The 21,033-nt window shown below is 57.5% G+C and overlaps 3 protein-coding genes across 7 annotated transcripts; 2 read left to right on the top strand and 1 right to left on the bottom strand.

The window, feature by feature from the left end:
• Window positions 1–733: 733 nt before the first annotated feature.
• ZNF524 (zinc finger protein 524) lies at window positions 734–3,875 on the bottom strand. 2 transcript variants are annotated; one of them, XM_031457407.2, is made up of 2 exons: window positions 3,610–3,875; window positions 734–1,789 (listed from the first exon to the last, which is right to left on the bottom strand). In XM_031457407.2, exon 2 carries the CDS (start codon window positions 1,748–1,750, stop codon window positions 965–967), a length of 786 nt encoding a protein of 261 aa, XP_031313267.1. In that variant the 5' UTR covers window positions 1,751–1,789; window positions 3,610–3,875; the 3' UTR covers window positions 734–964. The 2 variants fall into 2 exon arrangements, with proteins under 2 accessions (XP_031313267.1, XP_031313266.1); XM_031457406.2 differs by lacking the exon at window positions 3,610–3,875 and adding an exon at window positions 3,226–3,596.
• Window positions 3,876–3,991: 116 nt separating this feature from the next.
• Window positions 3,992–9,167, top strand: FIZ1 (FLT3 interacting zinc finger 1). Of its 4 annotated transcripts, none has more exons than XM_064489554.1 (3): window positions 3,992–4,162; window positions 5,674–6,024; window positions 6,909–9,167. In XM_064489554.1, the coding sequence occupies exons 2-3, from the start codon at window positions 5,713–5,715 to the stop codon at window positions 8,103–8,105; spliced, it is 1,509 nt and encodes a 502-aa protein (XP_064345624.1). In that variant the 5' UTR covers window positions 3,992–4,162; window positions 5,674–5,712; the 3' UTR covers window positions 8,106–9,167. The 4 variants fall into 4 exon arrangements, with proteins under 4 accessions (XP_064345624.1, XP_064345623.1, XP_064345622.1 ...); XM_064489553.1 differs by having other exon boundaries at window positions 3,992–5,084; XM_064489552.1 differs by having other exon boundaries at window positions 3,992–5,368.
• Window positions 9,168–16,416: 7,249 nt separating this feature from the next.
• Window positions 16,417–19,577, top strand: ZNF579 (zinc finger protein 579). The gene is made up of 2 exons (XM_031457360.2): window positions 16,417–16,517; window positions 17,476–19,577. Exon 2 carries the CDS (start codon window positions 17,478–17,480, stop codon window positions 19,149–19,151), a length of 1,674 nt encoding a protein of 557 aa, XP_031313220.2. The 5' UTR covers window positions 16,417–16,517; window positions 17,476–17,477; the 3' UTR covers window positions 19,152–19,577.
• Window positions 19,578–21,033: the final 1,456 nt, after the last annotated feature.

Below are 21,033 nucleotides of genomic sequence, written 5' to 3'. Positions count from 1 at the left end.
CTTTGTTACTCCTCTCTTAAGTCCCTCTTTCTCTCCCCTTGGTCTGTATAGCAGTCATACTCACAGCTCAACATCCTAACAGTTTAAGTCCCATCTGTCCTAAAACTTGCTTAGCCGCAGTTTCCCCTTGAAGTCCCTCCCCTCAGATAAACCCTATCCATTCCCTCTAAATGCTCTCTCAATTTCTGCCTGCCAGTTTCTACACCAGTCTAAGATTCACACCAGTTCTCAGCCCCTTCTCCTAAGCCCTGCCCACAGTTCTCACCTAACTTCCCAACACGGCTCTCCCCTCAGTCCCAGCCCTGGCTGCGGAGTCCTTAGCCCCGCCTCCCGCCCCCGTCTGCCTGAGCCCTACCAAACTTGCAGTCCTGCATGCAACCCTCAACTCATCTGTTTCCCTGCAATCAGCGCCAGGACAAAGAGATGGGTCAAAGTGGTGGCTGCAGAACTTCTGGGAATCTGGCTGGAATTGGGGAGGAGGACCTAGACTCACGTTTGCACAGAAAGGTCAATGTTTTACTTAAGAGTGGATATTTAGGGGGAGTGCTTTGAGGTCCACTGGAGATGGGAGAGGGATCAAAAGCTCCCTCAAGCCAGTCTTTAGTGCCAGGGTAATGAGGTACATGGCATGGGTCACGTAACATAGGTCGTCCCATCGGGGTGGTTTCCCGGCGGAAGGATCTTCGAAGGGAGGAGGGCCAGCCCTGGGACCATCACGGAACACACACAAGAAGCCAGTAGGCAGAGATTTATTTCCACAGCCCCCGTCTCCAAGGGCCTGTCAGTCCGGGGGAGGGCCGCAGAAGGCAGCAGGACCCAGATGTTTGTGTCCTCACACTCAACCCCCTCCCACAACGGGAAGACCACCAAACATGAGGGTGTTCCAGGCTCCCTGCCCAGGTCCAGCACCAGCTGAACTCCCAGCTCTAAACCTGGCCCGGGGAGCGCTGACCAGGGGTGTGGGTCAGGCCAGCTCTTTCCCCTCCAGCTCCTCCTCATCGGCCCCTGCTGTGGCCGGGACACCCTCGTCGTCCCACGGTGGTTCAGGCCCTGGGTCCGGGGGACACAGGGGTGTCTCCATGGCCTCGGGGTGCTTGCGTTTGGCATGGCGCCGGAGCGTGTTGGCTTCCGTGAAGCGCAGCCGGCAGACGGGGCACTGGTAGGGGCGCTCCCCTGAGTGGACGCGGTGGTGGTGGGCCAGCTCGCCCGCCTCTCGGAAGCGGCGGGGGCAGAGTGGGCAGCGAAAGGGCCGCAGGCCGGCATGGATGTTGCAGTGCCGCCGCAGGTGGCTGGACCGCTTGAAGGTCTTGCCGCAGTCCTTGCACTCGTGAGGCTTCAGCTCTGAGTGTGAGATGCTGTGGCGCTCCAGGTCGGAGAGGTAGGGGAAGGCCCGAAGGCACACCGGGCAGAAATGAGGGGCCTTCTTAGGGCCGGAGCTCTCAGGCCCGCCTGCCACTGACCCTTCAGAGACTGTGTAGGGCACACCCTGATCATCGATCAACAGGAGGTCACTGCCACTGCCGCTGCCCACTGGGGCTGTCACCCCCTGCGCCAGTGGGGACTCCTGCCCTGACTTGGGAGGGCGGCCCCGCTTGCGAGGGAGGGAGGCCTTGAGTGTCCGATTGGAGGAGGAGGCCCCCCCGGGACGTCGGCCTCGGCGGCCCCGGGGAACAGGAGGAGGTAAGGCCAGAGGTTTCTCTTCCTCCCCGGGCAAAGGCGAAGGCCACGGGTCTGGGCTGGGGGTGTCCATGGAGCAGTGGGGGGCTTGGGTCTGGGCACTGGAGCCGGGCTAAGAGGAGAGAGGGGGCAGCCGTCAGTGCAGGGAGGGCCTGGAGCACCCCTTGTCCCCCAACACCTCGCCATCCCTGGGTCAGAGTTTCTCCACCTGGGCATGGCCAACATTCACTTGGACACACAGTTAAAGCTATGCTAGTGGGTAAAGTAGCAAGATACTTCTGTGCCAGTTGGTAAACAGGCACTGCCCTGGGCCCCACAGGTGTCTCCCAGGCCTCCCTAACCCCTCCCTTGGATTTAGACACTCAGGGAAAACTTGAACCAAAGTAAAGAAAAACCTTCCACGGAGGATAGGGTCCAACTGAGGGAGCAAACCAGTATTTTGATCCTCAAAACAGAGACCATCAAACCCCAGAGCCACAGAGGCCTCAGAAATGTTTCTGTCCCCACTCCTAACTGACAGAAGTGATGGGGGAGAGGGTTCAGGATTGGAAGAATAAAAGGGCTGGTCCCAGCTGATGTCCGGTCCTGAGTTATGGATGAGGTCATATGTCAGAGCTAGTAGAGTCTGGACTCTGGAGTCAGAGGTTCTGAGTTCGATTCCCGAGTCTGTCACTTACTCTATCATGGTGAGAAGGTAAGCCTCACACCCATGCTCTGAATAAGGGTATATCACCTCCATTTTGCAAATGGGGAAATCAAGGCACAGGAAAGCCAACTCAGGTGCCCAAGCTCCTTCTGCCGGTTAGTGGAAGGGCCAGGACTCGAACCAGATCTCGAAGACCCCAATGGTTCAGGGAGTGAGAAGAAATGAACCCAAGAGACATCATGGGGTCACTTAGTGTCCCGAGTTAGTGTCCCCCAGATCTGCTGTTAATTAAGGAGTGGCTTTGCCTCTCTGAGCCAGTTTCCACTTCTGGAAAATGGATATAGCAGGGTTGTCGGTTGACATATAGTAAGCACTCAATAAACTACCATCACGACACCACCACCAGCAGCAGATGCTGGGACCATGGGAGGGGGAGGAAACAGGTGCAGCTTAGATTAGGGGCTGCAGGTGCCACTGCACCCCCTTGTAACGGGCATACAGATTGAGGTTCAGAGAAGGGTAACTACTTTTCCATGATCACACGGCTTGCTCCTTTGGGGGTGCCTGGACTAGAACCCGGGTCTCTACAACAGTGCCCCCGACCCTCGCCCGCCTCTACCCCGTGCAGGCGCGTGCCCGCCAGCCCCGAGCGCGCGGGGCGGGCCCTGCGGGGGCGGCGGCCAATGAGCGGAGCCGGGCCGCGGACGGCGAGGGCCTCCAGGAAGGGGGTCTGCGCGCGCGCGCCCAGGCGGGCCGGCTCCATGGGGCGCGAGGTCGGCGCGCGCGCTTCGGCGAGCGCGGGAGCAGGAGCAGGTGGGGGGCGCGCTCCAAGAGCGCGCGGCCCCAAGCCTCCCCTCCCTCTGCTCCCCTCCCCCCGCCCGGGCCCCCCGCCTCTCGGGTACCTCATTTGCATGTCGCCTGGGCTCGCGAGTGTGCGCGCGCGGGGGCGCGGGGCCGGCGCGTGGGAAGGGGCGGGGGCGAGGGGGCCCTGCCCCTCGGCGGCGCGCGTGCGGGACTGCCCCGCCCCTCGGAGGGGACGCCCGGCGGCCCCTCCCTCCTTTCCCTCCTTCCCCTCCTCGTCCCCGTCGGGCCCGCGCCCGCGGGGAACAAAGGGGACGCGCTGGGTCCTAGGGACCGGTCACTCCCCACCGGCAAACCGCGCCTGCGCACCCGTCGCCCTCGCTGGTCCCGAGCGGGAAATTACCCCACCAACACATCCTAAACACACAGAAATGTCTTTCCTCCCCCAAAACACCCAGCTGGGCGACCCAATCAAAGACAGGTACCGAAAGGATGAGGAGCGGGAAAATGGCCGCTCGTTCCCGTAATTAACATGGCGCCTGATGGGCTTCAAATCCCACTGGAGGGCTAAGCACAAGATGGAGCCTGCGTTTTCCTCCTATCTCTATCGCAGTCGGCGAACTTCGATTTCTCTCTTCTCCTCATGAAACTCTACATCCTACCCAGGAGGAGCCTGAGGCTACGAAAAGGGAATCAAATCTGCCCTCTTCTATGTTAACACCCTCCAGCATCGAGGAGAGGAGGCCGCGCGCGCTCAGCTTGTTGCCCTTAGTCTGTATGGCGCCGGAGGTCACCCTAAGCCCCGCCTCTTCCCATGCCCTCACTCAAGATGGCGCCACCCTGGCTTCTCTAACCTCCAGTAGCTGGGAAAGGGACGGGAAAGAGGGAGAAAGGAGGAAGGCGGGGAGGAGGGAAGCCAAGAAGGCGGGAGAAGGGGGAGTGCGGGGGAGAAGGGAGCCGAGGCGGAAGTCGGGGGGCCCCCCTGGGTGGAAGTGACGCTACCCCCGCTGCCCAAAATGTCGGCGCCCAGAGGGAGGTGTAAGTAATTAAAGAGGAAAGCCGACTGACTTTCCCGGCCTCCCGGGGCCGCCTCAGGGCTCCAGAACCCCCGCTCCGTACGAGCGAGGTGGACTCGCCCGGCTGCGGGTCTAGCCTGACCTGCCCCCGCCCCGGGCGCCCGGGGCCGCACCTTTTAGGGACAGGGGGGAGGGGCACAAAAGGCTGGCTCTCTGGGCCTGGGTCCTCGAGCGGACCGGGTGGGGGGGCCAACCCCGCGGGCATCAAGGTGGGGAGGAGGCGGGGCTTAATGATGGCTGGGGCGGAGCAACTGCTGGGAGGAGCCTTGGTGGGCGTGGTTTGGAGTGGAAATGGGCGGGACTGTGGCGGAAAGTGGGAGGGGTTTAGGTAAAGGGGAGAGGTTTGACAAAGGGGCGTGGCTCAGTGAGACTAGTAGGAGGGCCCTAAGTTGAAGGATCCTAATTTGGGCTAAGTGTGGTAATGGGGTTCTGTGTGGAGGTGCGAGGAGCTTAGAGAAGAGGGGTTTGTCTAGGGATGTGTCTTTCAGAAAGTGGTGGGCATAGTGAGGGGCATAGGGTTTAAGCGTGTAATTTGGGGCATCTTAGTGAAAGTGGCAAGCCTTTACAGTGAAGGTGAAATGAATTAGGATGGGGAGATGCTCAGAGGGGAAGGGCTGAGAAAGCGAGATATGTTGAGTGGAGGGAGTCTTTGAAAGTTTGGGGCTTACTTAAAGGCTGAGTTTAAAGGAAAAATTGAGTGGGGTTTAGGAGGCGGATCTTGGTAGGGAAAAGATGGTGGGACTTCAAGAAGAAACTCGAACTAACTTAGCACATAGTTGTAATCAATACAGCTTACCTGTTGAGTCTTTGCTGTGAGCAGGCTTTAAAAAGCACGCAGCACACATGGCCACGATTCTCCTCAGTCCTCATCACCACTCCCTGAGGTATTATCCCTACTTTGCAGATGTAAAGAGAATCAGTTGATTTTATCCGAGATTCCAGGACTAGTTCTGGTCGCCCTGGAAGGTTGACTCAAGTGTCTATAGCCCCAAATCTTTGTCCTCTCATTGGCTAAAAATGTGAATCTTCATCTGAAGGTGACTCTCATCTTCAAAGAGTGGGAGTGACTTTTGGAGGGAAGGGGCTTGTCAAGAGCCTTCAGGAACAACGCAGAAACTTTGGGAAGAGGAGGCGGGACCTGAACGCGAGCGGACGGGCCTTAACCACAGTGGGTGGGGCTTAGAGTGAAGCAGGGAGTCCATTCGCAAAGGGTGGGGGAGGCTGAAAACAGTGGCACAGAAGCGATTTGGAAGTGATTAGGAAGACTGGCAGATGAATGGGGGGAGCGGTTGTAGGATAGTGGGAGGGGCTTAAAGAGCAGTGGATGTGGCTTGGGTGGATGGGCACGGCTTAGCAGGTACTGGGCGGGGCTCCCAGGGACAGGTGGCGGATCTGTGAGTCCAAGGAGCCCGATAGGGGAGACTAATGAGGGGGTGACTCCCTCACCCCACCCTCCATGTCTCCCCGCTCCAGAGAGACCCCCACCCGCCACTGCCCTTGCGCCAGGCCACCATGGATGACGCCCCGCTGCCAGCGCCCCCGGTCCCTGCCCCCGCCCCGGCTCCGGCTCCACCCGCTGCTGCTCCCCGCGTCCCGTTTCACTGCAGTGAGTGTGGCAAGAGCTTCCGCTACCGCTCGGACCTGCGGCGCCACTTCGCTCGGCACACTGCGCTCAAACCCCACGCGTGTCCGCGCTGCGGCAAGGGCTTCAAGCACAGCTTCAACCTGGCCAACCACCTGCGCTCACACACTGGTGAGCGGCCCTACCGCTGCTCTGCCTGCCCCAAGGGGTTCCGAGACTCCACCGGCCTGCTGCACCACCAGGTGAGTCCTGCAGGCCGGCCCCAGGCTGGCCTCCCTGGGACCCACTATGGGCAACAGACAGCTGGCCCAAGGCCCTTCACCGACCTCCTCCCCTAAGAAAATTTCTCCCTCCCTCCCCATCAAAGCACCCTGACCAGTCAAAGCATGAGTGTTTCTCTTTCAGTCACCACCAAATACAGAAACTAAAACATTCATACATTCATAGTAAATTTGCCCTACATGAAAGCTCCTGCCCCCTCCCATGCCCCTGCTTACACCGCCAGCATTTGCAACTTTGTGTTCATCATTCCCTTACTATTTTTAAAGATAGATTTACGCTGTATATACTTAATTCCTTTATTTAGTGGTTATTGAATTTTTTCTCCGCCCCAAGACCTGGGATACCAAAGTGAAATCAATAAAGCCCATGCCTTCGGAGAACTTACGTTCCATTGAAAGTGGTCCATCCCCAGGTAGAAAATCAGCATGAAAGCAAATACACAGGCAAGGGTGATCTGGAAAAGAAGTGTCGGGAAGATAGAAGAGCAGCAGTAATAATAACCATCTGATATGTAGCAGTAAAGAGGGGAGAGCTATGGGCTACCAGGCAAGGAGGGGAGGGGCAGAGCAGGGTGATAGTTGAGCTGAGACCTGAAGTATCAGCAGGAATCCACCATGGGAACAGTATTGCAGGCAGAGGGAACAGGAAGTACAAAAGTTCTGAGGCTAGAGGGACCAAAAGCTGGCCAGCGTGGCTGGAAGCGGAGAATGAAAGGGGAGAAGCTAGATCCTGGCCCTGTAGGCCTGGTAGGGAGCCTCACCCTCATCCCTCAGGGAGGCCAAGAATCTGCCCCGAGGGCTAGACCCTCAGCCCTGACACTGGGCTCTTCCTCCTGCCCTCTCAGGTTGTCCACACTGGTGAGAAGCCCTACTGCTGCCTAGTCTGCGAGCTCCGCTTCTCCTCCCGCTCCAGCCTGGGCCGCCACCTCAAGCGCCAGCACCGCGGGGTGCTTCCGTCACCCCTGCAGCCTGGCCAAGGCCTGCCCACCCTGAGCGCTCCCTGCTCTGTCTGCTGCAACGTGGGCCCCTGCTCGGTGTGCGGGGGCGCGGGGGCCGGCGGCGGAGAGGGCCCAGAAGGGGTAGGGGCGGCCGCGGGGAGCTGGGGGCTAGCAGAGGCCGCGGCCGCCGCCGCGGCCTCCCTGCCCCCGTTTGCGTGCGGCGCCTGTGCGCGGCGCTTTGACCAGGGCCGCGAGCTGGCGGCCCACTGGGCGGCGCACACCGACGTGAAGCCCTTCAAGTGCCCGCGCTGCGAGCGCGACTTCAACGCCCCCGCCCTCCTGGAGCGGCACAAGCTGACGCACGACCTGCAGGGTCCCGGCGCGCCCCCCGCGCAGGCCTGGGCCTCGGGAGCGGGTGCAGGGTCCGAGACGACCGGCGAGCGCGGCGCTGCGGAGGCGGGCGACGCTCGGCCGGCCTGGGACGGCGAGCTGCTCCCGGGCCGCGCCGGGGGTGGCGTGCCCGAGCTGGGGGCGCTGCTCCCCGAGGGCGGCGGGGAGGCCCCTGCGCCCGCGGCCGCGGCCGAGCCGTCGGAAGACACCCTGTACCAGTGCGACTGCGGGACTTTCTTCGCGTCGGCCGCGGCGCTGGCCAGCCACCTGGAGGCGCACTCGGGCCCGGCAACCTATGGCTGCGGCCACTGCGGGGCCCTGTACGCGGCCCTGGCGGCCCTGGAGGAGCACCGGCGCGCCAGCCACGGCGAGGGAGGCGGTGCGGAGGCGACGGCGCCGGCCCCAGGCGGGGAGCCCGCGTCTGGAGAGCCTGCGTCCGGCTCGGGCCGCAGCAAGAAGATCTTCGGCTGCTCCGAGTGCGAGAAGCTGTTCCGCTCGCCGCGAGACCTGGAGCGGCACGTGCTGGTGCACACGGGCGAGAAGCCGTTTCCGTGCCTGGAGTGCGGCAAGTTCTTCCGCCACGAGTGCTACCTCAAGCGCCACCGGCTGCTGCATGGCACCGAGCGGCCCTTCCCCTGCCACATCTGCGGCAAGGGCTTCATCACGCTCAGCAACCTCTCCAGGCACCTGAAGCTGCACCGGGGCATGGACTGATGTGGCCAGGCCAGGCACCCTTCCACCAGACCACCCCTTCTGGGGGCTGGGCTCAGGGCCCGGGCCAGGGGACCTCGGGACTACGAGGGAGGCCCAGGCCCTCCAAATCCAGAGGCCACCTACAAAGACCTACATGGGCCCCTGAGCTGGGAAACAGCAAATAAATGGAGAGACCCCTCAGCTCGAGGATCCCAGATCTGTGGAGAGACTCCTGAACTCGAGGCCCCTGGAGTGCGTGCTAGGCACCCCCAAATCAATAGGCCCCTAAGCTCCGGGGACCTAGGAATGAGAAATGGGTGTCCACACGTACTTCTCATATTAAGGGCCCTAATAAGAAAGATGGGCACCCCCTCCCCCAAGGGAAGACTGCCCCTCTCCCTAAGAGCCATCATTCCAACAACCTTGATCTGGAGAATGTGGGGGAACCGTGTCCCTGGATTTCTCTGGAACCCCTCCAAATGCTACCCACCAGAGTCACTCACTGGTGCCCCCAGATGACAGATACAGCCAGAATCTGCCTTTCCCCCCACATCGTTCTCTATGCTGAAAGAGGACCAGGGTAGTTGCCCCCTGCCCTCAACCCCCCTCCCCAATTAGGTCTCCCTCCCGTTCTGCGTAATGGATCGACCCTAAAGATCTTCCCCACCCTCCAAAACTAGAATAGGCTGGTTCAAAATTCCCCCGCCCAGTAGGATGGACTGATCCAGAAACACGTAGCCCCCCTCCTCCACTGGAGTGGGCTGGCCCAGGCCTGCACCTCACCCTCCTTAGAGTGAATACCACAGACACTCCTTCCTTCCTGTAGCGTGTGGGCTGGTCCACATCACTCCCCATCCTGTGAACTCGTGAATGGGAAGTGGTGGATATTGGGGTATCCCTCCCGCTCTTCTGTAGCGCCTGTTGGTCTTTCTCTCCATCTCTGTCAGTTTGTCTCTGTGTTCCTCCCAACCCCAAGGGGAAGGGGATTTGGTTAGGGGGGCTCGCCCTGTGAGCCTCGACCTCGCTCCCTTGTCCCACTCCCCAACGTCTCCTGGACCCCAATAAACCTCTTCCTGTCATTCACTGCCGTCTCATGTCCTGATCCTTGGCTCTGGGGAGGTGGAGATTCCTCCCTCCCTGACTTAGGACAGGCCCCTTAAATAGAAGATCCTTTCTTCCTCCCTCCTGAGAAATTCCAAGTCCTTTAGATAGTGCATGATCCTTTTAATATCAGAGATGGTTTAGATCGCATCTAAATGGAACCCTGTCCCTTTAACACAAGATCCACCTCCAACGGAGGGACACGCCCCCTAGAACCAGAAACACCCTTTAGAAACCCTCAATCCCATAGGACACGCCCTCTAAAAACCAACTGTCTCCCTACGGCCAATTTCTTCCCCCTAGAAAAGGGCCCCGCCCCTTAGACTCTATTTCCCAGGCAATCAGACGGGTACCCTTGTCGCTACCTCCTACCCCTAGATTAGGATCCGCCCATCTGAGAATGTGCGGGCCCCAAATTGTCTCCTACGCTCGAGATTGCATTCCGGTACTGAGTGCCTATTTTGTGTCAGGCGTTGTAATCCCCTCTGAGAATTCAACAGTGAACAAAGTAACTCCTCATGGAGTTTATATTCTAGCGTGTGGGCGATGGGGTGGAGAAAAGAGTAATCAAAGTAACAAAGAAGGTAATTTCGGATGGTTATGAGTTGTGCGAAAGAAACGAGGAAGGGCGTGAAGAAAACGAGGGACTGGGCTGTGACACCTTAGATCGGGTGGTCCAGAGCTGGCAGGGGGGCTTCTCTGCAGAGGTGGTATTTGACCTGGGACCAGAAGAGGGGGGCGGCTAGGCGGACACGTGGATGGGCACAGGAGGGAGAGATGTGAGGAGATGGAGAGGTATGAGGGGGCCAGGTTACAGACCCTGGAGGGCCATGATAGACTTTTGACTGTGCTTTCTGGGTAATGGCAAGCCAGATTTTCAGTGGGAAGGGATGTGACCACTCTTGCACTTTACAAGGGCCCCTCTGGCTGCTGAGTGGAGAGAAAACTGGAGGGGGCAAGCAGATGCATCAGGCTATTGCTGTCCACCAGGAGAGAGGTGTGGGGGCCTGGAGCAGAGTGATGGAGAGAAACAGGTGGGCTCAAGATGAGTTCTGGAGGCGGAATGTGCAAGCCTGTGTGTGTGTGTGTGTGTGTGTGTGTGTGTGTGTGTGTGTGTGTGTCTAATGGAAAGGGAGGAATCAGGAGGGGCTGGTTGTGTGGTGATGCTTTGCATTAAGACCAGCAAATGGAGAGAGAAGAGGTCTGGGGAGAGGCTAGAGGGATCAGGACTTCCATCTTGAGCTTCTTCAATTTAAGATGCTTAGGAGACTGGCATGCTCTAATAAGGCCAAAGGTGTGTACATCCATTGATGGACATGAACCCTGGAGACACTCATGTTGACCTGCACCAGGGGTCACATAGAAGAGCTTCACAGCAGCAAAATGTACAACCCTGAACTCAGAACAACTGAAATGTCCATTGCTACAGTCTGCATGTTTATGTCCCCCTGAAATTCATATGTTGAAATCCTAATGCCCAATGTGATGGTGTTTGGAGGTGGAGCCTTTGTAAGGTGCTTAAGTCCTGAGGGTGGAGCCCTCATGGGGGGGATTAGTGCCTTTATGGAGGAGGCTCCAGAGAGCGCCCTCACCCCTCCCACCATGTGAGGGCAGAGCCAGAAGGCATGGCCTGCTAGGAACAAGGAAGAAGGCCCTCGCCAGAAGGTGACCACGCTGCCGTCTTGATCTTGGGCCTCCCAGCTGCCAGAACTGTGAGCAATAAACTTCTGCTGTTTATAAGCCACCCAGTCTGTGATATTTTGTTATAGCAGCCTGATCGGATTAAGACGTTCGTCAACAGTACAGTGGATAAATACATGGTGCTGCAGTATGCCATGGAATTCTATATAGCAACAAGAAAGAATGAGTGCAGATACACACAACTACGTGAAAGTTATAAGGAAGTGGGGCAGGGGGAGCGTAATAGCTCAGTGGTAGAGCACATGCTTAGCATGCGTGAGGGCCTGGGTTCAATCCCCAGTACCTCCATTAAAAATAAAAATAATTTAAAAAAAAAAACAACAAAGAAGCGAGACACAAGAAACCAGATACACAGAGTATCACTCCGTTTCTGTAACATTCAAAAAGCAAGCAAAACTGAACTGTAATATTGTGCAGGATCCACTGTGGGTAGTGAACCATGTCGAAACACAAGAAAGCTTTTTTCCCCCCCATAAAACTCAGAACAGTGGGGCTGGAAGGGTTAAACCCGGGATGGGACATGGTGGGACCTTCTATGGGCTCTGGGGTGGCGGCCAGCATTCTGTTTCTAAACCTGGTGACTATTTTATAATCACTTGTTAAATCGTGCGTCTGGGTCTCGCCCTTTTAATCTATACGTCTTATATTTCACAAGGGAAAACATTTAAAGGAGGGAGACATATCTGGGGGGAGATAGACAACTAACAGTTTGGCATTCACGGAAGACATCTTTTGCCTAGAAATCTGAAATTGTTTATTTGAAAAGGCCCCAGGCCCGCGCCTGGAAATGCGCAGCCTTAGACAGTCCTCTCCACTCGACCACCCCTATTCAGGAAGAGGGAACCAGACTCACCTCTTTGGGGTAAAAAACGTATCTCCTGCTTTGGAGAAACAAGACCCGCCTCCTTAGATACAGGCACCGCCCCCAGGGACGAGACCCGCCCACTTGGAGACCAGCTCAGCCTCCAGAGCCGAGGGCCTGGAAAGGTGCCAAGGTTGTCATGGCGATGGCCGCCTGGCTGTGGAATAATGAATAGGGACCTCCCACCTACCTCACCTCCACTCCAATCCTTTCCCTTCTGAGGCCTTAGCGAAAGGGACTCATCGCCTTTCCCAAGGGTCCCCAGTGCCAGGCGGTGGGCTGGGCCTCGTCCCCAACTCGTGACACCGTGGCCCCATTTTCATCAACGTGCTAATTGAGGTTCGGAGGCAGAGGGGGAGGATTTTACCCTGGGGGCGATCTCAACTGTTCCAGAGCATCAGTTACTCGCCAGACGCTGGCGACTCCCACGCCTCTGTGGGCGGGGCTGACTCCGGCGCGCGGACGGACGTGAGGGGTGGGGGAAGCCAGCCACCTGCACTGCACGCGCACCTGCGCTCCGCACCTTCCACCCACCAGAGTCTTCTCCCCTTCGGGGGCATCCCCCACTCCAAAACCTGAAGCCTCGCTCCTCCTCACCCTCGTCCCTCTATTCACTCACAAATATAGGTAGACGAGCCAGACTCGCTGACGATAGGGCAGTTAAGCAAAAAGGCGAAGCAGCCCCCTGCCCGCAGGTGGTTTATATTCCAGTGGAAGGGGAAAAGGCAATCAGTGGGTAACCGACAAGCAGCCTAACGTTTGTTTGCGATGAGCACAGTGTTGAAAATTTAAGGCACAGCAAGGACTCGAGGGTGACAGGAGGGCTATTTCAGCTAAGCGGACAGGACAGGTATCTCTGAGGAGATCTGAAAGAAATGAGGGGAGTAAGGGAAACATCACGGAAATCTAGGGGAAGGGCATTCCGGGCAATGAACGGCCCTTGGAAAGGCCCTGAGTCCAAAAGCAAAAAGGTCAGTGTGGCTGGAGCAGAGCAAAGCAGAGGGAGAAAGACAGGAACCAGCTAAGGGAGGCTCCAGGGTTCAGACAGGTAGGGTGGGACTGGCTGGTGTGGGGGGTGTAGGTGAGGAGGGTGAGGAGGGAGAGGTGAGAACCACGGGAGGGTGTTCAGCGCAGGAGTAAGGAGATTTCTGGGTGCCAGAGACTGAACGCGAGGGAGCAGACCTGGAAGTAGGAAAGCCAATGAGGAGGCGGATGAGGTAGGAATTACATCCAGGAGGGCGGCCCTGAGCCAATCAGCGCCAGGTCCCGCCCCCTGAGCAGCCGGAGGCTCGCCAGACTCAGACCCCCTCTCTCACCTGGACCCGCGCCCCCCCTCCTCCATGCTCCCCGCCTCCGTCTCCCCGTTGCATCCGGCCCGGCCTCCGCGCGGGTCCCACAGGAATTTCTCTAAAACACTAATCGGATCATGTGACTCTCCAGCTTAAACACTTTTCAATGGCTTCTCAGTACACTCGGAAAGCATCTAGCATTCAGCCTGGACTAGTCGGCCGGACATAGTTGCTCGTGCGGCTCTGGCCTCTCTCTGCCACGCTGTCCGCCTTTGATGCCCCAATCCAAGGCCACAAATCTCCCCCAAGACACGATTCCCACCCCCCCAGCCCCGCCTACACACACACACACACACACACACAACATGCTGATCTCCGAAATTTCTTTGTCATCACCCTCATTCCTGAAAGAGTTTATTTATTTTATTTAAAAAAAAAAGTATTTTAAGGCTCTAAAATATAGATAATAAAATAATAACACACACACCCTAGGTATATACTCAAAAGAACTGAAAATAGCCATTAAAACAAAACCTTATACGTACCAAATGTTCATAACAGTAATGGTCACAATAGCCAAAGGGTAGAAACAACCCAAATGTCCATGAACAGATGAATGGATAAACAGAATACAGTATACCCATACAATGGAATATTATTCAGTCATAAAAAAGGAATGAAGTGTTGATGCACGCTACTACATGGCTGAATCTCGAACACATTACGCTAAGTGAAAGAAGCCAGTCATAAGAGGCCACATACTGGATAACTCAATTGATATGAAGAATCTACTGAAGACAAACCCACAGAGACAGAAAGACAATTATTGGTTGCCAAGAGCAGGGCTGGAAGAAGGTAGTGGGGAATGGCTGATTAACGGGTCTGGGGGTTTTTGGGGGGTGATGAAAAAGTTCTAGAACTACATAGTGGGGATGACAGCACAGTTTCATGAATGTTCTTTATTAAAATTTATTGACTGATTGATTGGGTTTTGGGGGGATTAACTAGGTTTATTTATTTCTTTATTTCAGTTGAGGTACTGGGGATTGAACCCAGGATCTTGTGCATGCTAAGCACCCACTCTATTGCTGAGCTATACCTCCCCTCTATGAATGTTCTTAATGCCACTGAATTGTACACTTCAACATGGTTACAATGGTAAATTTTATGTCATGTGTATTCTATTTTATTTTCAATGGGATTTTAATTTATTTCTTTATTAAATTTATTTTATTTGGGGGGGAGGGAGGTAGTTAGGTTTATTTATTTACTTATTTTTAGAGTAGGTACTAGGGATTGAACCCAGGACCTTTTGTATGCTAAGCATGTGTTCTACCACTTGAGCTACAACTTCCCCCTACGTGTATTTTTAAAAAATAAAAAAGTACACACACACACACACACACACACACTCACACTCCTACATTGACTACCAGCTTGCAAGCATACCAGATACACCTGACTCCCCATTAAACCCCCCTCCAAGATCTGATTGCCTACCCCTTCTCAAAGGTGGCCCTTACCCTGAACTTGGTGCTTATTGTTTCCATGGATGTGTTCAGGCTTTTGCTCCCTATGTATATATCCTTTAAAATATACTGTAATCAATCAGGAGCTTTTTAAAATCACGCTCCTGACCTACTGTCATTTCTCCCATCTCTTTGTGAAATGTGAACACTTAGACTCAGTAGCTTTGAAGCTTCTTAGTACCTCACTTTGCTGCTCTTTGAAGTAAGAGAATAAAAGTTACCAACTTCTTTACATAAGGAATAACAAATGGGCTTGTATTTGTAAAGCACTGACAAGGGTAAGCTCTCATTTGCTGTATTTTTATTATCCCCCATTTGTTTCTTTTTCCTTTACTTTGTTGAAAAACCACATTCACGTGCCTTCAAATTCCAAAAGTACAAAAGGATAGAGTGTAGTCCGTTTCAGTCCTGGGAGTTAGACAACTTTGCTAGTTTCTTCTCTCTTCTTCCAGTTCTCCCAGACACAACCCACTGATAAGCACAGATAGAACAGGCCACAGGCTGTGATCCACCTCCTTTTTCTTTTTTTTTTTTTCCTCCCCTTCATGTTATCACTTGGAGCCTTTCCGTATTTTTACAAGCAAACTCCTTCATTTTTATTTTTTGGACACATAGCATTCCACTGGGTAGATCAATCACGATTTAGCACTCAAATACCTGACTGACGGGGATTTAGAGCCTTTCCCGTCTTTCGCTGTGATGCACAATACTGCAGCAATAAACCTGGTTCAGACACCACTTGTGGCATGTTTCTCAGTAGATCTATCTGAAGGATAAGTTCCAGAATTGCTTGCTCATTAAGACTGTTCCGAATTTTACTCGCCCCAACCACGTATGAAAGGTTCTCTTTCCCACGCTCTGGCCAACAACGTTTAGAGTGTATCTCACCTTAAACAATCAGCGTCAAGCTGCGGGCATACTCCTGCAACATACATCCTTTTCTGCTCAGCATTATGGGTTTGAGATGTGGCCATGTTGGTACATTTCTCTCCTGTTTCTATTTGCCCCCCCCCCACCCCTAACCCTTGGCTTTCATCCTGCAGGTTTCAGCTGAAACATCATTGACACCAGAAAGCCTTCGTGAATCACTCTCACTCAGTGCCTTCTCTGATCTCTGTAATCCCACCATATCCTGTTTCCTGCATCCAAGCACACTCTCCAGGAGGGCAATTGGATCTGTGTCTGTCTGTCTCCTCCTCAGGCTGTGAGCTCCCTGTGGACAGGGACTCTGTCTTTATCACTGTGGCTCCAGCACCAAGGACAGAGCTAGCCCATAGTAGGTGCTCAGTAAATACTGATGGCTTAGGCTCGAGTGAACCAATGTAGCAGAGTGAGAAATCAGTCTCTTAGAGTCGAGTGAATGCAGGCAGGTTTTATCACAGAGGGGAAAACGCAGGCTCAGAGAAGGGAAAGGCGCTTGCTCAGGCAGCTGAGTGCCGGCTGGAGTCAGGTTCTAGCCCAGAGTCGGTACTTTCCCTGAAGCCTCTGTCACTGCCTCATTCATCTTTCCCTGCCACCCCCCTTGCCCAGCACAGTGCCTGGCACAGGCAGGACCTGATAAATGTGTATTTGTTGAAGGAATGAATGAATGTGTGTGTCTGTTAGGGAGGGGAGGGGGCCTGGACTCAGCCCCCAGGGCCCCCAGCCCCCTCCTCGCTCCGGGAGCCCAGAAGACAGGCCCCCAACCCCCTTCTCTTACAGGACCCAAGAGTCCAACCCGCCCTGCCTCTCTGCCCCCTGGGTCCCCTCGTCCTCCCTCTTCCGGCTTCCCAGCCAGTCTTTCCTCTTTCAGACTCGGACGAAAGGCCGGGTTTCCGGGGGGAAGGCTTAGGCGGTGACACCGAGCCCAGCCTCCTCCACCCCCCACCACGCTCGGGGCCCTCCCTCCCCGCCACCACCGTCCGCGCTCGGCCGGCCGCGGTGAAGGAAGAAAGGAGCAAAGGAGGCGGAGGTAAGAACCGGGCGCCCGGCCATCAGGGCCGAGCCCCAGGCCCTGGGCTCACAAATCTGCAAGGCGTCCACCCGCGGCCCTAATTCTGCTGATCATGCCTGCGGGGAACCAGAGGCTGGGCCCAGTAGAGAGGCCGGCCCCCCTTGGGGTCCTAGGGTTGCGGACCCCCAGCAGCCTTCCTCAGGGGCCCGGGCATGGCCCTCAGCCGCTTCCTCCCTGGAGATTTCCAGCAGCTGGGCCCCTAGCCCCTTCCTCTCCCTTGTCTTAGAAGCCCAGCCCCCTCCCCCCAGCACTCTGCATCGCTGGGACCCAGAAATCCATGCCCCCCACATACAGAAGTCTAGATGCTGGATCCCAGTCATCTCCCAAGCTCCTCCAGGCCCCAACCTCAGCCCCTGGAATCCGGGCCCCTAGCCCCCTCCCTGCCCAAGAGTCTGAGCCCTCCTACTCCTGGCCTCTCCCAGCCCCTGGCGTCTGGGCACCCACACTCCATTTCCGGGGCCTCCGGATTTTGAATCCCACCCCCTCCACTCCGGCACCAAGGGCTGGTTCCCAGCCCCTCTCAAAACGTTCCAGCGGGAACCCTGGAGAAAAAGGCAGTTCACTGACTTTGTCTGCCTCAGTCTCCTCTTCTGTCTCTCTGTCTCCCTGTCTCCCTGTCTCTCCCTCCCTCCTTCCTGCCACGGTTCTTCTGATCTCTGTGTTTGCACCGTCTCTGCCTACCCGTCTTTGTTTTCTCTTCATCTCTGTCTCTGCTGGGTGTCCGCGTCTCTCTCCGGCGCTCTGCCACTCACCATCCTGTTTCTCCTGGTCTCTGCCTCTCATTTGTGCCTTCTTCCGTCTGTCTCGCCTGTGCCCGCCTAAATATCTGACCCTCTCTGTATCTCCATCTCTCTGTCTCTGCTTCTTTCTCTGCACACACACACCCAATCTCTGCATCTCCCCTTTCTCTTTACAGGTATGGATCCGCAGCCCCCTCCGCCAGCCCAGGGCAGCCCACCTCACCGTGGCCGGGGCCGTGGCCGGGGCCGAGGCCGTGGCAGAGGCCGCGGCCGTGGCAGGGGGGGCGCCGGAGCTCCGCGGGCGCCCCTGCCCTGCCCCACCTGTGGCCGCCTCTTCCGCTTCCCCTACTACCTCTCCCGGCACCGGCTGAGCCACTCGGGCCTGCGGCCCCACGCCTGCCCCCTGTGTCCCAAGGCCTTCCGCCGGCCTGCCCACCTCTCGCGCCACCTGCGTGGCCACGGGCCGCAGCCCCCGCTGCGCTGCGCCGCCTGTCCCCGCACCTTCCCTGAGCCCGCCCAGCTCAGGCGCCACCTGGCCCAGGAGCACGCAGGCGGCGGGGTCGAGCTGGCCATCGAGAGGGCAGCCAAGGAGGCGGCCGAGTCCGGCTGGGGCCCGCCGCAGGACAAGGGCGCCGAGCAGCCCGCCGCCGCGGGAGCCACTGAGGAGGAGGCGTCGCGGCCCGATGCGTGGTCCGCGGGGGAGCCGGCCACGCTGGCGGCCGCCACGGGCGTGGAGCCCCGCGAGTCGGAGGAGGAGGAGGCCGAGGCCGGAGCGGCCGAGCTGAGGGCCGAGCTGGCGCTGGCGGCCGGGCGGCAGGAAGAGAAGCAGGTCCTGCTCCAGGCCGACTGGACGCTGCTGTGTCTCCGCTGCCGCGAAGCCTTCGCCACCAAGGGCGAGCTCAAAGCGCACCCGTGTCTGCGCCCCGAGGGCGAACAGGAGGGCGAAGGGGGGCCCCCGCCCCGCCCCAAGCGCCACCAGTGCTCCATCTGCCTCAAGGCCTTCGCCAGGCCCTGGTCGCTGTCCCGCCATCGGCTGGTCCACTCCACCGACCGCCCCTTCGTGTGCACGGACTGCGGCCTGGCCTTCCGCCTGGCCTCCTACCTCCGCCAGCACCGCCGCGTGCACGGCGCCCTCAGCCTCCTGGCCCCGCTGCCGGGCAAGAAGGACGACAAGGCATCAGGCGGCCGGAACTCAGGGAAAGGGCCCGAGGGGGGCGAAGGGGCGGAGCGCGGGGGCGCCTCCGAGGGTGGGGAAGGCGGGCAGAACGGAGGGGATGCCGCCCCGGCCCGGCCCCCCGCCGGGGAGCCCCGCTTCTGGTGCCCCGAGTGCGGCAAAGGTTTCCGGCGCCGGGCGCACCTGCGGCAGCACGGGGTGACCCACTCGGGGGCGCGCCCCTTCCAGTGCGTGCGATGCCAGAGGGAGTTCAAGCGGCTGGCTGACCTGGCCCGCCACGCGCAGGTCCACGCGGGGGGCCCGGCCCCGCACCCCTGCCCACACTGCTCGCGGCGCTTCTCGCGCGCCTACAGCCTCCTGCGCCACCAACGCTGCCACCGCGCCGAGCTGGAGAGGGCCGCCGCCGCGCAGCAGGCCCTCCAGGCCCAGGCCCCGCCGTCGCCCCCGCCGCCCCCGCCGCCCCCGGCCGGCCAAGAGGAGGAAGGGCTCCCGCTGCCTATCGCACGCATCAAGGAAGAGCCGCCCTCCCCGGGAACCCCACCCCAGTCGCCGCCGGCTCCCCCTGTCTTCCTCAGCGCCTCCTGTTTCGACAGTCAAGACCACTCAGCCTTCGAGATGGAGGAAGAAGAGATTGACAGCAAGGCTCACCTGCGCGGATTGGGCGGCCTGGCCTCCTGACCCTCACACCCACTCTCAGCACCTCCATTTGACTCCCCGGTTTGCAATATGGAGAGGGGAAGTTGAAGGAGAGGCACCTCTTCTGTGTACCCACCCCTACCCTCCCAGCCCTCTACACTAAGGCGGGGGGTGGGGGCGGGGGCCTGGACTGCCCCTCCCTCCCCATCACCCACCCCCAGGCCCCCTGATGCTGGTTGGAAACTGCTCACCCCAACACATGTCTGAAGACAGGACGACAATTCAGAAAATAAGGTGGAGGACATTGGCAAGAGGGATGGAGACTGAGGGGGACCCCCAGGCTGGCTGTCCCCCAATATACACACTGGACACCATCACCTCTTTGGAACTGCCAGACCCTGGGGGCCCCAGTGAGCAAAGGTCTGTCCCTGTCCCTTTGTCTGTCTGAATAAATGTGAGTTCGTGGAACCCAAGAGAGTGAGGCTGTCTGTGGGGGCGAGGGCTGGCTAAGGGGGAGCAGGGAATTGTCCCACAGGCTCTGAGCTGGGGTTCAGAGCAGGAAGGATGCAGATACCTACATCAGGGAATACGGGGTCCTCAGCCAAGCAAGAAACTCATGAGAAGAAACAAGGGTGGGAGAAAAGTTACCATCACCATCTGCCCGGGGCATTTCCAGGGATCCCCGCGGCCCTCCTGTGGGATCGCCGTGTGCATTCATTCATCAGACATTTACCTGGCACCATGCTAGGCCCTGGGGATGCCGAGAAGAAGAAAGCCACTCTGAGGAGCTGGAATTGTGGATCCGTACAGCCTCATACGGTTTGCCATAAGCCACGGGGGAGGGGTTTCCATCTAAATTGAGAACCAGTACATACACTGAAAATAAAAGAATTAAAATTGAAGGAGAGTAAAAATTCAGATCCTCGGTCACTCTTTCAAGGGCCCGATATGCCCCTGTAATGGGTGGCTACCCTATTGGACCGCACCGATCTAGAACATTCCACATCACAAAAAGTCCCCCTGGACCACGCTGCCCTAGATAATAAACCAATCCGCAATGTGACGTCAGGTATTGATAAGGGCTCCCAAGAAAACCACCCAGCGCGGCGATGATGCAGCCCGTTGGGAGGGCAGGGCCTCTGGTGAGATGACATTTGACCTTTTGACCTGAATGAAGAACCAGGCAGAGGGAGAGAAGAGCGCCGGCAAAGGCTGTGTGTGAGGTGTGTGGGTGTTACATGTTTGAGAAACTACAAGGAATTGGGGGTGGGGTGGGAAGTATCACTTTTCCACAGATCCTCCAGGTGTTCTGTTCTGCTGTTTACTCCTTTGGTTGGGTCCTCGTAGTGGCGAGCAGGCAGGACGTCTCCAAGCCAACCCTCCTTAAACCCCATCCCTTCCTTCCTACTGGCACCTTGCCCTCGCCCCGTGCTTGTCAACGGCTCTTGCTGTACACACACAACGACACTGACTACTCAGGTATCTTCCCGCCTGTAAGGCCAGGTGAGAGAGGGGCGAGATCGTGCTTGTCTTCCAGGGCAGAAAACGAGGCCCTGAGGCTCCAGGAGGGAAGGTTGCTCCCCTGGTGTGATGAAAACACCAGGCAGGGGGAGGGCGGGAGGGAAGCTGGAACAGCGCTGGCTGAGAGTCATGGAGGGGAGGTGATGACCAGCCAGAGCTTTGCAGAATTCCCTCCGTCTGAGACTTAACACATCTTAGCTGAGCCCTTGTGACATTGCCTGGCATGGAGCATGCACTCGGTGAGTCCTAGCCTGTTTGATTATTACTGTGTTCACTACCCAGTGCTAGATGTCGGTGGAGAGAGTGCTGAGAGACCAGCTGAGCACCTGCCCTCGTGAAGCTTACAGACCAGTGAGGACCAGTTGTCTATTGACAACAATCAAATGTTGCCAAAAATAAATTA

Source organism: Camelus dromedarius, chromosome 9 (genome assembly GCF_036321535.1).
Source record: "Camelus dromedarius isolate mCamDro1 chromosome 9, mCamDro1.pat, whole genome shotgun sequence".
Classification (NCBI taxonomy): Eukaryota; Metazoa; Chordata; class Mammalia; order Artiodactyla; family Camelidae; genus Camelus; species Camelus dromedarius.
The sequence above is the reverse complement of the archived record's forward strand: the minus strand, read 5'-3'. Positions and strand labels throughout refer to the sequence as shown.

Bases quoted from the DNA above. Each gene is read 5' to 3' on its own strand.
- ZNF524 (XM_031457407.2), bottom strand. From the start codon at position 1,750: ATGGACACCCCCAGCCCAGACCCGTGGCCTTCGCCTTTGCCCGGGGAG.
- FIZ1 (XM_064489554.1), top strand. From the start codon at position 5,713: ATGGATGACGCCCCGCTGCCAGCGCCCCCGGTCCCTGCCCCCGCCCCG. The intron at 6,025-6,908 runs GTGAGTCCTGCA...CTGCCCTCTCAG, and splicing joins CCGGCCTGCTGCACCACCAG to GTTGTCCACACTGGTGAGAA.
- ZNF579 (XM_031457360.2), top strand. From the start codon at position 17,478: ATGGATCCGCAGCCCCCTCCGCCAGCCCAGGGCAGCCCACCTCACCGT.